This window comes from Rhea americana, unplaced genomic scaffold (assembly GCF_003343005.1).
Source record: "Rhea americana isolate MKP2758 unplaced genomic scaffold, rheAme1 scaffold_99, whole genome shotgun sequence".
NCBI lineage: Eukaryota > Metazoa > Chordata > Aves > Rheiformes > Rheidae > Rhea > Rhea americana.
Window position 1 is genome coordinate 1766984 of NW_028187188.1, and position 16046 is coordinate 1783029.

The 16046-nt window shown below is 40.3% G+C and overlaps 1 protein-coding gene across 7 annotated transcripts in view; it reads right to left on the reverse strand.

Moving 5' to 3' along the window:
• MANBA (mannosidase beta) overlaps positions 1-11776 on the reverse strand; it is a 45199-nt gene extending 33423 nt beyond the window's left edge. For 6 of the 7 annotated variants that reach the window (XM_085325667.1, XM_085325668.1, XM_085325666.1 and 3 more), the window contains exons 1-6: positions 11686-11776; positions 11105-11210; positions 9008-9178; positions 6247-6370; positions 3666-3841; positions 605-715 (exon numbers count right to left, since the gene is read on the reverse strand). In XM_085325667.1, coding sequence (XP_085181793.1) covers positions 605-715; positions 3666-3841; positions 6247-6370; positions 9008-9178; positions 11105-11210; positions 11686-11753 — 756 coding nt within the window. In that variant the 5' untranslated portion in view covers positions 11754-11776. The remainder of the gene's footprint in view (positions 1-604; positions 716-3665; positions 3842-6246; positions 6371-9007; positions 9179-11104; positions 11211-11685) is intronic. The other variant, XM_085325671.1, reaches the window with a different exon arrangement.
• Between the last annotated feature and the right edge of the window lie 4270 nt (positions 11777-16046).

The following is a 16046-nucleotide window of genomic DNA, read 5'->3' on the forward strand; positions in this document are numbered from 1 at the left end:
AGTGACCAGATTAGCTTTTAGTGAAGCAATACACATCAGAACCACCTAATAAAAGCGTACATTTACTTGGTTGTTTCCATGTGCTGATAGCATGAGAGCTCTAGTTTAATTTGTAAGATTTTTCTCAATGGATGATTGAAGATCACCTCTTCAAGGCTTCTCAGAAACAATGCACAGAGTGTTATACTGCCAGTGTGTTCCAGGAATCCTTACACAGATATCCCTAAATACTACTTTGGTGGTCATATTTGAAACGTTACACTCCTCTAAAACATTAAGCACATCTATCATATTCTAATAAATGAAGCTGTGTTAGCTTTTTAAGAAATATACCCCATCTCACAGTCTTTTTAACACTGAATTAACAATAAAAATCTCAGTAATAAACAAACATCTTTCTCCACATTAATCTATAAAAATCTAAAAGGACTTTTCAGTAAGTGACACAAAACCATCAGTATCACATTTCAAGTCAAAGAGTCACTAATATCCTCACATGCAAATACAAACCAGGAAATTGTCCAAGAGCTCTAGATACCTGCCATGCAGCACAGGTGTCCTAACATTAGTGCACTGCCAGCTGTAATCAAGTTGAAGGGCTCACCTTTGAAAATTTCTCCACCTTGTATCCTGCCTCCATGATGAAAACTGTCATCACATMGTATCCAGTTTGTTTTCCATGTCCATTTGGCCACCAAGTCTCTACTGTAGCACTCTTGAATATACAACAAAGAGGGTCAGAGCAATGAGTATGAAATGAGGCATAACACACATCTAGGGAGCCTAGACACTTTCAAGTGAATTACTACAAGCCTAACGAGTTTATGTGCTTCAGCTGAACAATGGTAACTGGGATCTCTCAACCAGCTGCACCTGCAGGGTGAATAATATTCATACCATACAGAAAAGTATGATTTCTTCTATGAGGTACAAGCTATCACTTTACCTTGTGTTCACAACAGGCCACGAGCATGCATACACATGCATGCACAAATCCTCAGATGAGGTACACTGACTTAATAGTCCTCTAAAATTTAAATATATGAGTCTTAGGATAGACTTTGTTCACTAGCCTTTGTACTAAACACCTCCCCCTTGCTTCATCAAGTCCATTTACACTGCAGGCTTGCAAGGGAGAGCAGGTCCCAGCTCTGACCACTGCAACGGGGATTCATTCTTGTTCAGCCTCTCGGCACTGTGAAAAGATTGGTACCAAATAATGGTCACGTAAGACAAGATCAAATCTTTTCTAGGCACGATAAATCATTAGTAATAAAAACAGCAGTTCCCACTGATCATCAGTTTAGCACCTTCTTCCTATTTTTGCCCTCCCTAATTGCTCCTTTTATCTGTCATATGCAATGCTCAGTATATAGAGGTGATACTTATCAACTGTGATCTTGGTAGTACGTGACTACACTGATTGTTTCARTTATGTCAAGCTTTTAAGTCAAAGAAAAAATTTCATTCTCTTTTCAGTGCTTTCTGCTTTGTCTCTATGTTTTTTAATCATCTCAATTCTCTAGCAAGTTAATTTTTACAGATATAAAATACCTACCTCTAGGATGATAGTATGAATTAGCCACATACAGTAATATTTATGTAAYGAATTTCCTATAGTTATGGCTTCATTCCAATAGTGTGCTTCTGCTGCTCAATCCTACTGCCAAAACTTGTCAGCTGAGTACACAACACAAAAATCATGGAAAGAAAGCAATAACGCATGGAYGGATCCCTGCTGAATAGAGTGATGTAAGAAGCGCCTCAATCTTTTCACATAAGATGAGGCCAGAGAGCTGCTCAACAATACGTTTCACTGTAGCCATACTTTGACATAATCACTAATAAATCTTTTGTATATACATGCATATATATACACATTATATAACATTTCAGCTTCTGTGGTCTGGAACTACCRTTAACTGCTTGTACAGGAGTGCTCATCCTTATGTTGCAGGGACACGAATGGAAGCACAGAAATCAGCGTGTGCCCCAACAACAAGGGAGCATTTGCAGCTGCGGAGCACAGATGCAGCGTCTCATTGGCCACTAATGATGTCATCCCCACGCTCACCATGAGCTGATAAGCAAAATGCTGTCATGTTAGCAATACAGCACTTTGTGTGGCGATCGCAGGAAGACTGCTACACATCTCGGGCAGTAAACACAACCCAACATCCACCAACTTCACAACACAACCTATAATAAGCTCTCAACTAGGAATAAATTTGTGGTGAGGTCTCTGTATTTAACGTGCGTCACGCAAGTCTGTACAGAGTAAGAGCCCCATCATGCTCATCGATACATGAAAACACATTGTAGGGCTTCTTGTAAAATCAGCTGCTGTGAATTCATGCAGCAAAGCCCTTTGTGTACAAAGAATAATAAAACACTGTTGCCTCTGCTCTGAAGGAGTGTTTCCTCACAAACTTGCAGTCATACACCACTAACAGATTTCTTCTGAGTTTGGGAGTGAGGTGACAAAATGAAGCAAAATCATTTTGAAAGTTTCGCACAGCGGTGCCTGTTTAATGTAATCCCTGAAAAGGCTAAGCAGAGACTAACAATTGTTTGTAAACAAAACTGGGTATTTGTAATTGCTTGTATAACTTGCATGCCAAATGACAACAGTAACAAAAAAATTACGTTTTTATGCTTTTGTTTCAAAATAAAACAAAGCACACAAGTATGCAAGCAGCTAAGCGTACGTATTAAAACCTAAAATACTCTGCTTGCCTTTAACAGATGCTTTTTCTCTACTCAAACTGATGAGAGAGCTCAGGAACACATACCTAATACATTCAAAACGAGGGAAACAAATGCAGAGTTACACAGCAAAAGAGAAAATTAGCAGAGGCCAGTAAAATATACAGAGGTCACTGCAGACCCTCAGATGTTATTAACTGTCAGACTTGTTGAAGCCCAAAATTCTTGCTCATACCACAATGCTCACCCATCAATCTAACTATGCTCTGCAGCAGCAAAGCAGGTGGCAGCTCCTGTTATGCTGCTGGCTCCAGTGGAAAGCACCATCAGCTAGTTTTCCAACCAGACAGTTTCCCAACACCTTTGGAAGGTGAGTAGCCCCTTCTTTTAGCATTGGGTTGTACACCAAATGCATCCTTTTTTCAACTGACTTATGCCCTCACCAGAGCACCCTTTACTTTTCTGCAATTACTCCTGTCCTCAAGTAAGCACAATGTAAGCAAGCACAACTCCACACACTTTCCACCAACTTCTATGCCAGTCAAAGTTTGGGGAATCCTCCCTCTTAGGAGAGCCAAGCACATTCTAGTATATTCTAGTCCCAATCAACCCAGTAAACAATAGCATGAGAGACAAGATACCTAGTGACGGTCAACGGGAAGTGACACATAGGATCCAAGGGTTATTTACTTAAGTAGCTCATTTGGCAGTGGCCAGTGATTATGCGATCTTTCTGTGTTGTAATACAGGAAAGATTTCATCACCTTTGCACACTGAGCTATGTAGACCCACAGAAATCATTTTTAGAGAGGAAAAGAGCTGTTCCTCCACCCTGAAAGTGGTGCAGCACAGTTGTTAAAGTGAGGAACAAAAAATAAGGGTATGGTAGAGAGGCAGACAGACACATTGGAAAACAGGAAAATATTTTGTATTTGGCTAGGGTTCTACATACACCTTACCTTGTTAATGTTTACAAGCAGCACAATGCTGCCTTCTCCAGGTTGAAGCTTCACACTGTATGTTTGCTGCGTTTGCAACTTGGGAATGTTCACAGTCACAACACCTGAAATTGGCTTGGAGCTGACTACATCAAAGATAGATTCAATTTTAAGACTCCACTGCTGAGCACTCCTTACTAAGTGAAGGGGAGAAAAAAAAAAGAATTTAGGAATTATGTTTACATACCTATTAATTAACGTGATCACTCAAAGAAACAATTCAAAACCCTCAGCTTAAATTTAACAGTTTTCAGATTGTATTTGAACCAGATCTACAAAGTTAATTTTCACTGTTTAATGCACTTGATATCTGTGTTTACATCTGCTGACTCAGGAAAGAACTATGCAGTGTGATCGATATTTTATAACTCATTCTTCTTTTTTTTAAACTCCAATCCTATCCAGGGCTTTTCAGAGTTCTGCACAAAAGTCAGAGAACATGAAACCAGTCACTTTTTATCATTAGGAAGGTTTTTTTTTTCCCCACCAGCTCCCACAGACATTATATTTTCTTTTAGTCAGCATTCATATGAACATGGTCCTCTTTGGGAAAGATCGTAATCACAAGGCAGTACAATCACTTTTGTCTATGAAACAAAAACAGTATTAACAGAAAACGAGCCCAATTCATCCCAGAGTCACTAGACAAAATGAATGGAGTTATGCTGGGGATGAATTGGGCCCATTGTGTCTAGACTTGACAGGCTGTATCTTTGTGTCCCTTCTACCACAGAAGTGTGGTGGAGGAAACACATTAACGACTTGCCCAAGATCTCTCCACAGTTATCTTAGAGAGTCCTCTCCTTTACAAAACAACTTATCGAATAAAGCAAGCCAGAGTCAAGGATATTCATGATTAATGTTCAAATTTCCCATTAACTTTAGCAATTACATTATCTGTCTACAAGCATAGCCTGGTTAATCCTGTACTTTAAATATTACAGATGGACATCTATCCAAACAAAAGCAAATCAAACAGAAAACARAAAAACTAAGACATTTTGTTTACATTGACTATTAATTACTTGCTTTCTCTTTTTATGTATATATTTTAGTTCTCCTTCCTCACAGGAGAGAGAAAGTTTCTTCCAAAGCAAAGAATTACATTCAGCCTTAGTGTGGTTCTACTGCCTTTGCAGAGCAATGAGTATGTTCCCAAGGTTATGTTACACCCAGTGTTACCCAGAGAGGATGAATTTTCAGAAACATTGAAAGGGTTAACCCCGCACACATCCAGGGTCAAACATTACAGCATATTTTACCTCCCCGCCAAGAAATTCCAGCCCACTCCTGAACTGCTTGAATTGTGGAGCCTAGGCAAGAAATCAAGAACAATGAATCCTTTAGAGACTCAGTGGTCAAAGGGCTGTAACACCAAATCTGATGAACAACGTAAGTGCATCTTAAATCCAAGTTGTTCACTTACTCTTTATTTTTCAAATGTTTTATGATTTAATATTAATTAGCTCTGGTTCTGAAACTCTCTGCTGAATGAAAGAGATTTGCTTTCTGCTTATCCAGAGAGCAAGACTTCACCTACCAGAAGGTGGAGTTGTGGGAATGTGGGAGGGACCAGAAAACATTTTTACTGTAACTAAATTGTAGCCAGCACACAGTCTGTGCTGGGGCTTTCCATGGAAATTCCAGTCATGTTAATTCTAGCTAAGACCTGCAGCTATTTCAGGAAGCTTTAGAAGCATCCAGGGAGTGACGTCTTCCTCTTTTATTCATACACAACAACTCTGTTCCCAAGGGGTGAAATTCAACCCAGTGCAGAGAACACACGTGCTAGCCTTTACTCTGCCGAAGACTGAGCTCAACACGTAGCAAAAGCAAGCATGCAGGCGGTCTAACAGTGGGGCATATTACCTTTTACAGAAAGTTTCAACAGAAAATTAACTACTTTTACTTGGCTGCAAGATCTGAAGGACGGAGAAGAAAACCAAAGAGTATATCAGAGGAGGAAACCGGTTAGGTAGGTTAGGTAGCAAGAATGCAAGAGGCTATCCTCTCATATTGCAGACTTAACAAATTATCTTTGCGGAGCACGGCTGCTCCTCTGTCTCAAACTTCATGTTGAGTCCCGAAAACTCAGCGCTCTTGAAACTCTGTTCACTGTATATTTGTCTTCCCAATAAGGAACTAAATTCCCATAACAGCTTTGCTTTTATTTTAAATGAGATGAGACAAGAGAGACACATATTTATGGGGGTCCTGGGAAAATCTATGCAGTAGAAAACAAACAAACTAACAAACACCTCCAAAACAGCAGAACAGGGGCAAACTTAAGTTGTACCACAATTAAACTTCTGCAGTTGTTCTGGGATCTTCAAGAAAAAAAATCTGAATTTTAACAATTTTTATCACTATCGTTTATACTGAAGTAGTGTCTCAAGACCTAAAAGGGTGTGTTGTAGTAAGCATTATATACACAGTCATAATAAAACAACAGCATCTTTCCGAAATGGTCAGTTAATTGAGCCCAACAATAAAATGGTCTGTATTCCAAGGGTGAAACAACAATAAAAAGTATATAGCTTACCAAAGAAGGGAGTCAAAGTGAAGTAAATCAGATGATAATGGTTATAGGCCTCAATCCTAACATCTTTCCAGATTCCTTGAGTGGGAAAAGAAGGGCCCCAGTCCCAACTAAAGGAACACTGCTCCTGGAATACAAAATGATTATGTTACAGTTACCTAACTTTCACACAGAAACCTATGCTGTTCCTGAAATAAAAATGATTTGCTATCTAGAAATTAAATATTGCCATGGACTGAAAATAAAAATTTTTTTTTTTCCGATTTCCACCAACTCAGGATAACCTATTATATTTTTCTCTTACTCCTTCCCTAAAACTCAGGTGGTACTTATATTAAAAATACAGTTTTGTATGAAATAATCATATATATCATAATTTAATACTAATGAGAAAGCAAAACAGCACCCTACCTCATCACCTTTAAAAAAAAAGATCAAAAAAACAAGCCAGCAGGTTACTCTCAAATCAGCTCTGAGTTATTTTAGTTTTAAGGTCAGTATTTAATTTTATACCTAAAAGACAAAATAAGCAGCAAACTGATCATTACAAATACTGAACAAAATTTTTAAAAACAATACCAAATTAAAAATCAAATGTACCTCTGAAACTTTTTACCCTTTAATTTTTCCAGTAACATCACAGATTAGTTCAAGGAAAGAGATGCATGTATGTGTTTGATGTATTTGCGTAGTTCAGTCATGTTCACTGTTTCTTCCCCTTTATACAAAAACAAAGGGAACAAACATATGCTTGAGAAATACCTTAGTTCTGGTTTTAACATCAGAATAATTGGCAGAATTAAATAATTCTGATCAGACAGGAGTAGCATCTACATTGCATTCCATTTAGTTGTTTTTTAAACCTGGTCAGATTTCCAGTTAACAAAATCCCTTGAAGACATCTCTGCAGCTGCCCTCCAAGCTTCACACAGTTTTAGCCCTCAAAGTAAATACAATAGATCTCCTTAAAGTCTTGTACAGTGACCTACAGTTCTAAATTTAGAGACTAATAACTGACAGCCAAGGCATACTAATTTTGGCAAACCACATTGCACAAATCTGGCCTATCCCTTGCCTCACTGGGGTCGGCTGCCTGCCTGTCAAGTTGTAAAAGAGCCTTCCGGGAAGCAAGCACTGTACCTATTTCAAGTATAAAAACAGGGACAATACATTCTTAGAAAACAATTCAGATTGGAAGTAATTTTCCCTTTATAAAAAAAAATAAACAAATCTACCACTGACAGACTGTCAGGTTTCACTAATAATATTGCAGAGACTATCAGAAATAATATGTCATGAGAAAAATACATTTGTATCATTAAGGTACACTATTTTACCACAAATGCTTATTAAGACTTACATGTATTTACTGCACTTAATACTGAACTTCAGATATGTAAACAGCTCTCCATCACTGTAAGACTGTAGGCTGCCAGCTTACTTTAGAAGTGTCCTGATGCATTTGTTTACTTTCAAATGTATTGTCATATTGTCTCTGCTGTTGTCACCTTATACTTTGAATGAAAGATGTTTTTGGGAATGTCTGAAGCAGTTTCCTAGTACAGTCAATCAATTCATTTGAGAAAGGACACTGAGGCACTTTCTTACAAGTTTAAAGGTATAGCTCAGTCGAGCATAAAAATCATTCCTGGCCATTTTTGCTCTATAAATAAGACTACAGCTGTTCAAGAGCCTTCTTCCTTTCAAGCTCCTCCCTGCATTTATTTCTAAGAAATACGATGGAGACAGCACATGGATTTGGAAGAAGAACTTAACAACCTTCTAAAATGCAGTAAAAATAAAAGCACCACGTAGCAATAAAGACAGCATCTTAATCCTGAAGGATGTTCCCTGGAGAACATGAAATCTACCTCTCCATTAACAAATTTTAAAGGAAATTAGATCTAGTTCTATATTAAAAGGATTCTAGTCATTTTCAAGGAGGCTCTAAAGGACTTTCTTAAAAAGACCAAAAGTCAGTTAACAAGAAAGACATTTAAGTGGTGACAGACACGCAAAAAACCCAAAATAGAAATTCTAAAATAAGGTCACCAGCCTCTAACTCCAACTGCTGCAAAGCTATCAGAAATACGTGAGATGCTACACAAATCATAGTCTACCCAGACTCAGTTTTAACAGTGAAGCARTGTCTTAATTCAGAGTTTCTGAGCTTCACTCATTGTATATTATACTGTTGTTTTTACTGAATATGTACTTCTAAGTCACACTTAGAACAACACAACACCATAATAAGATGAAAACAGGTTCTCTGTTAGGTAACACTTYTCAGGATACGCCAGAAATGCCCAGTATAAATAGCACAGCATATGAGCAATGCCAAAAACTCACAAAGTTGGTTGGCTGAGATTTTTACAGCCTTGGCAATATCCGCTGGCATTTCCAGCAGTGAACTCTATTGTCAGTCTACATTGCTAAACTCATCCAATGGATCAAAATGTAACGATTACACATTTCCCACCGCTATCCTGATTTTTTAGCAGCAAGTCTCCTTGCTGACTCCTTGGAAAAWAAACAGAACCTTAAACATTCTTATCACCTAGATATGGTTGGCCTGACCTTGTTATGCCTCTTACATTAGCAACATGCTGGATTATAGGTTTCTTGGAGGAGCTGCAGAAGACAGTTGCAATGAAAAGTATGCTCTATTAATACAGTRACACTGCAGGTTTCAGAATACATCTTAAAGACATGGTAACTTCCTCCTTTCAAGCCTCAAGGAAGAGACAGATAAATCTGCCCCTACCTTTCTGATGAAATTAGCATGGCACTCTCCTTTCTGCACAGCCGGAGGACATGCCGGGGGGATGCTGTATGTTTTGTGGTATCTGCTCTGCTCTGCTGCATATGAAATGGCTGATAAGAAACGGACTTCAACAAAATTGACCTCCTTAATAATGTTGGTAATATCAAAGCTCTATGTAAAGAAAAGAGAAAAAAAGTCATTACAGCTTTGACATTTATTTATGAAATTTATAATCACTGTCACACTGGGATTTTAATACCATACAGATGTTATTCAAAGACATTTGAACTCCAGCTCAGGTTTTGGAGGAAAAGAAAAGCTACCTCTTAAGCTGAAAAAAAAGGTGTACATTAAGACTGTAGATACAAGGAGATCTCTCTGGGCAAATCACTTTGCCCACTCTGAGCCTCCATTGCAGGCTGCAGCACTCTGCCTGCACACAGACCTGCTGAAGGCTGAGGATGGCAGGAGAGTCTTTACCTTCCTTCCTCGATCAGACCTCATCTGAATCTTTAGAAAGACATTTTGTTCCTATTCAAAATGCTGGTCTAGATCAGAGCCCTTCCAACTCACACTGTGCTGCCAGCTTATCTACCACAGAGCGCTGAGTTGCCTTTTGCACAAGTGCTGCAAAGGCGTATTTCATGCTCTCTCCACCCCCCATCCCTAAAATGCACAGATATACATTCCATGTCAGCACCAAACAAAGCATTTAGCAGCTTYCTCATCGACTCACAAGATCCCCTTCAGTGCGACTACACAGAAGGATAAATTTTTGGTTTCATGATTATTCTGTGCTATCAAGACAATGTGGTCCTGACAGCTAATAACCATTTCTTCTCCACACTGTTAATTCATGAGGATCCAAGTCTTGGAATTTCTTCCTAACTTGTGAACACTCTTCCAGCATCACTTGCCTCACTTCTGTAGCAGACAACAGAAAACTACAAAGTAAATAGCATCCTTCACAGGAACCTTCACAGAGACTTYCTTGCAGAGGTACTTATGTGGAACAAGAGAACAACATAGAACTCTGGGTCATAGCAAGCCTAGACCCAATCTAATACATTTCAATTTGGTTTTTACACTAAAGGCCATTTCATGAATTGTTACAATCTGTGACACAATGAATTTGCAGAAATAAAGGTAAAATAAACCACTTCTCCATTCTGCAGAGCCTGCTATTGGTAATCTTTAAATACCTTCCAAATATTAAATGATTTCATAGAAGCTCTATGAAATTTCTTATTTCACAAATAACAAAACTAAGTCACAGAGAACTTAAGTGACTTGTTCCAGGTCACATAGACCCGGGTGTCAGAACCGAGGTCTCCTGTCTCTGTCCAGTACCTCTGCAATGAAACCTGCCAGAACGGTAAATGCTGAGACATGAAGAAACCAGATTTCTTTTGTGACTCGATTACTCAACTGACAAATAGAAGACATTCCTCCTTTAACTCTTCCTTTATTGATTCTTTAAGAGAAAAGCAGAGATTTTCCCTTCTACCACTACCCAGAATCGTTTTAAACATTAAAGCTATAAAATTAATTTCTGCCCCTCTCAAGACCATTCTATGAYGAGTACTCTCATGCTGACACAGGCTAAGCCCAAAGATGCAAGACTGTTATTAAAATCCCAACATTAAAAATTAAAACCCTAAGTAAGAAAAAAGCACAGAAACATTTTTGAAGGCTTTGCTCCACATGCATTTTCATTTCAATATTCATACGTAAACCATTCTAATACCTAATAGTAAGCAGATTTACAGCTAATATAACAGGTTTAAGTTTACGTTTTCTTGGAGCTGTGACAGATCCCAAGAAACTAGACTTGAATTATTAGCTGAACTGATCCTCTTGCATTGGTGTTCTCATTTAGAAGACAAATACTCATCTAGACCCGACTCTGCTGCTCTTAGAAAGCTAAGTACACTCCTCTTTCCAACAGTTAACTAACTACACATACCCTCCTCAGGTCAACACTTTTGAGTGCTAGCATGTTATTTTTCATTTCTATTGAACACATTGAAAGTGTCTGGCACAAAAGGACTTTGAAAGAAAAACAGGAGCACCTTCAGAAATAGATGTATTACTTACATATCTGTTGAACATGTTGTCTGTTCTGCCAACAGTGACATTGTTGATCAGGATTTGTGCTACTGTATCCACTCCCTCAAAAACCAAATTCACTTTTTGCCACTTTCTACAGATGACGACACACAGATATAAAACTGTTAGAATATCTGGAGTTAACAACACACAAGAAACAGATAATACACGTCCCTGTTATCTTCAGCAGTAGTCTCAGCTATCTCCAAAATGTTTGACCTCGCGTAGCTACATTTTATCTTTAAATAGCCAAATTAAGGTGACAGCTGAAGTGGTTCAAGTCTGCAACACAGCATGTTCACATACCTACCAGATATCAGATGASCTAGCTTCCAATTAACCTAATTATTATCCTTCCTCAGTCTGCAATTCATAAGTAATTTTTAACAATGGAAAAAATTTGGGGAGAGAACAACTACTAAGTGYCCTTCAGCAAAAGCTTTGCAGCTGCATATTATTGCATAATTTATTACACACAAGTATTAAATAGATTTTGAGCTGATAGATTAACAAGCAGTTCAGCATGAAAGATGGCAGGGAACTATTTTAGACATATCCTTATTGCTTACCTGATGTCAAAAGGAGTTTTGAATGTCCTGCTGTAAGTCCARTTATCCAGTGAGATCCATCTGTACATCACATCATTAAATCTATAGTATGGATCCTAATAACAAGCCAACAAAAAAAATTACAAAAAAAATTACAAGACTCATTTAGTAACAGTGTTAGTAAACAAAATGCATCATAATATCCATCAGATGAGCACTTGTTCTTTCAGACAGTCTGCAAATGCAAAAACCACCTCTCTTATTTTAGTTAGCTCTGGTACTCCTTTTCACCTTTGAAGTAATATGGAAAAGCAAAGTTTTAGTAATATTTGGCTTTAACTATATAGGTCAAATCCTGTTTGCTATAATCATTCATATTTAAAATAGAGGGAGAAGGATTCGTTTTTACATAAGAAATGACTGTGCTGGAAAATGAAAAGAAAATCAAGACAGCTTGTGACTTAACGGGAGGAACAGAAACACAATCACCCTCATAACGATGGGCACAGTGGATATAATAGGACTGTAAGAGAACAGAATCGGATTTTAAAGACCTCTAGAGACAGCAGTGAACAAATCTCTACAATTTAAAATAACAGCAAACACTCTTATTGTTTCTTGTCAATTGGTCTTGATACGGTAAGACACAGTACTCAAGATGAGGCCTCGCCATGGCTGAGTAGAGGGGCAGGATCACCTCCCTTGACCTGCTGGCTAGTATTCAAACATCACTTCCTCCAGCCTCAAGAGYGGTGCATCCCTACGAGTAAGAAGTGCAGCATAAGGGGCAGGAGACCTGCATGGGTGAGCAAGGAGCTCTTGGCCAAATTCAGGCAGAAGAAGAAAATACACAGAATGTGGAAGAGGGAACAGGCTACTTGAGAGAATTATAGGAATGCAGCCAGAGTATGTAGAGATGCGGCTACCCAGTTGAAACTGAGTCTGCCAAGGGATGTCAAGGGCAACAGGAAGGGCCTCTTCAAATACATCAGCAGCAAGAGGAGGACTAGGGAAAATGTGGGCCCGCTACTGAATGGGGCGGGGGCCCTGGTGACAAGGGATACAGAGAAGGCAGAGTTACTGAATGCCTTCTTTGCTTCAGTCTTCACTGCTAAGGGCAGTGAAGGACTGCTAAGGGCAGCCCCCATGAATCCCAGAGCCTGGATGTGAGGGAAAAAGTCTGGAGAAGGGAAGACTTTCCTTTGGTTGAGGGGGATAGGATTAGAGACCTTCTGGGCAGGCTAGACATCCACAAATCCATGGGCCCAGATGGGATGCACCCATGGGTACTGAGGGAGCTGGCAGATGTTGTTGCCAGGCCGCTCTTCATCATCTTTGAAAAGTCATGGAGAACTGGAGAGGTGCCTGAGGACTGGAAGAAAGCCAATGTCACTCCAGTCTTCAAGAAGAGTAAGAAGGAGGACCCAGGCAACTACAGACCAGTCAGCCTCACCTCCRTCCCTGGAAAGGTGATGTAACAGCTCATTCTGGATGTTATCTCCAGACATATGGAGGAAAAGAAGGTGATCAGGAGTAGCCAGCATGCATTCACCAAGGGGAAATCCTGCTTAACCAATCCGATTGCCTCCTATGATGGAATGACTGGCTGGGTAGATGAGGGCAGAGCAGTGGACGTTGTGTACCTTGACTTCAGGAAGGCTTTTGACACCGTCTCCCATAACATCCTCTTAGAGRAGCTCTGGAAGTGTGGGTTAGACGAGTGGACGGTGAGGTGGATTGAGAACTGGCTGAAAGGCAGAGCTCAGAGGGTYGTCATCAGTGGCRCGGAGCACAGTTGGAGACCTGTGGCTAGTGGTGTCCCCCAGGGCTCAGTACTGGGTCCCATCCTGTTCAAGTTCTTCATCAATGACCTGGATGAGGGGACAGAGTGCCTCCTCAGCAAATTTGCTGATGCTACCAAGGCAAGAGGAGCRGCTGATACACCTGAGGGCTGGGCTGCCATTCAGAGAGACCTGGACAGGCTGGAGAGCTGGGCAGAGAGGAACCTCCTGAGGTTCAACAAGGGCAAGTGCAGAGTCCTGCACCTAGGGAAAAATAACCCTAGGCCCCAGTACAAGCTGGGGGCTGACCTGCTGGAGAGCAGCTCTGCAGAGAAGGACCTGGGAGTGCTGGTGGATGACAGGTTGACCATGAGCCAGCAAYGTGCACTTGTAGCCAGGAAAGCCAATGGTCTCCTGGGCTGCATTAGGAAGAGTGTTGCCAGCAGGTCGAGGGAGGTGATCCTGCCCCTCTCCTCAGCCCTGGGGAGGCCTCATCTCGAGTACTGCATCCAGTTCTGGGCTCCCCAGGACAAGACAGACATGGAGCTACTGAAGAGAGTCCARCGTAGGGCTGCGAGGATGATCAGAGGGCTGCAGCACCTGCCCTATGAGGAACGGCTGCGAGAGCTGGGCCTCTTCAGCCTGGGGAAGAGAAGACTATGGGGGGATCTTATCCATGTGTACAAGTACCTGAAGGGAGGGTGTCAAGGGGATGGGCCAAACTCTTTTCAGTTGTCCTGTGTGACAGGACAAGAGGCAATGGGCAGAAATTGAAGCACAGGAAGTTCCACCTGACCGTGAGGAGGAATTTCTTCCCTGTGAGAGTGACGGAGCCCTGGAACAGGTTACCTAGAGAGGTTCTGGAGTCTCCTTCTCCAGAGATCTTCAAGGCCTGCCTGGCTGCAACCCTGTCTAACATGCTGTAGGTGACCGTGCTGAGCAGGGAGGTTGGACTAGATGATCTCCAGAGGTCCCTTTCAACCTTACTGATTCTATGATTCTGTGATTCTATGAAATGAAATTGCCATAGTTGGAGGGTGGGAGAAAGAGAAGGAACGGTTTGGTTTGCYGTGTAAAATTAAATAACTGCTGCCTTTATACCAAGTGTGTTCTTCTTCCTTTAGTCACATAGTCAGAATAGAGGCACAAGTGGTCTAAAGTACATCCTCAACCCCTTTGGCTTCAAGCTGCATTTATTACCTCCTGCTAGGTCACAGCACTCCTCACCTAGGCTGAAGCAATCAGGAATGTGGACCTGACAACCCTTTGCCTTGCACCTTACACACAGGCAGCCAAGAGGCACTGTCACATTCACCAGTCCACTAGTTCAGAGTGCAGGTAACTGGGTCAGTGACTGACAGCTCAGCTCATAGCTGAACTGCTTTCCCAGAACAAAGACCAATCTCTTCTGGACTACGTGACTCAAACCGAGCTAAGAAGAGAGAGTGCAGCTGCATTAAGATTCCATTTCCTTAGAGTTTTTTACAGTACTAGCCCAGCTAACTACCTTCTCTGAATATCCAGATTCACTTTGAAGAAAATTTGCTCAGCTGTTTTATCTTCCTTGCTGAAGCTCATTTTTTCTCCTCACTCCAGAAGTCAGTATAGATATTAATGACAGTTTTAGATTTGAATTCTTCTGAAAGACACTGTTGTATACCTCGTATCTGTTTTACAACTAATAGAGTCAAGCTCTGTAATACACACACAAACCTATTTACAGAGCAGAGCAAAATCGTAACACTTAAGAGACTGTCCTCAGCAGCATAATCTCTTCTGCAGTCCCAAAGCAATATAAACGTTATTCCTAGAGCCTCTATAGAGGGAAAGTTGTAGCCTTGCCTCTATGCTGTTTCCTTTCAATCAGATTTCTTACCATAGGGGAATAAGAATCAAGAATGAAAGCTCTTGTCACTTCAGTAAAACTTTGTCCTGGTAGATTCAGGACCTCCATACTGGCAACACTGTGTATTCTCTAGAAGTTAAGCCATCATGAGCTTRCCAACTTATTTTAGGCTATGTTCTGGAAAACGTGCATGTTAAATTTCGATCATTGCCACTTGTATTAACAAAAGCATGAGATGCAAGTTGTAAATGCAATACCAACAGCAAATTGTAAAGTCAAAAACCATTTGGTTAGTAGTCAAACAACCAACACCAGTGTCTTGGTGTCTTATCCTTTTGTAAAAATATTGTACTGTTTCTCCCATGAATCCTGGAAACTAAGATGCGTATGAAACAAAGACCTGATATTTSGAGAATGCAACACTGTGTGTCTAACAGCTGACTGAAATGTAGGGATGCTTCACCAGAGGCAGAAATTACATCATCAGATGGGCTCTTACAGCCTTGTACAAATGGAGCTGCTTGTTTAAATCTACTCAGAGTACTGCAGATGCTTCTTCCTGAAGGAACTTTCATCTGTAATAATCTGAAGTCTTTAACTTTTAAGAAATTTATTGACTAGTAAAATATATGTCACAGCAGGTACTAAATACTCCCTTGGAACTCATATTTTCATACAACTCTACAAATACTGTTTTTTCCTCACAGGCTTCAAACATCCAACCTTTGAGAATGGAAACTCACAGTTCTGTGTAC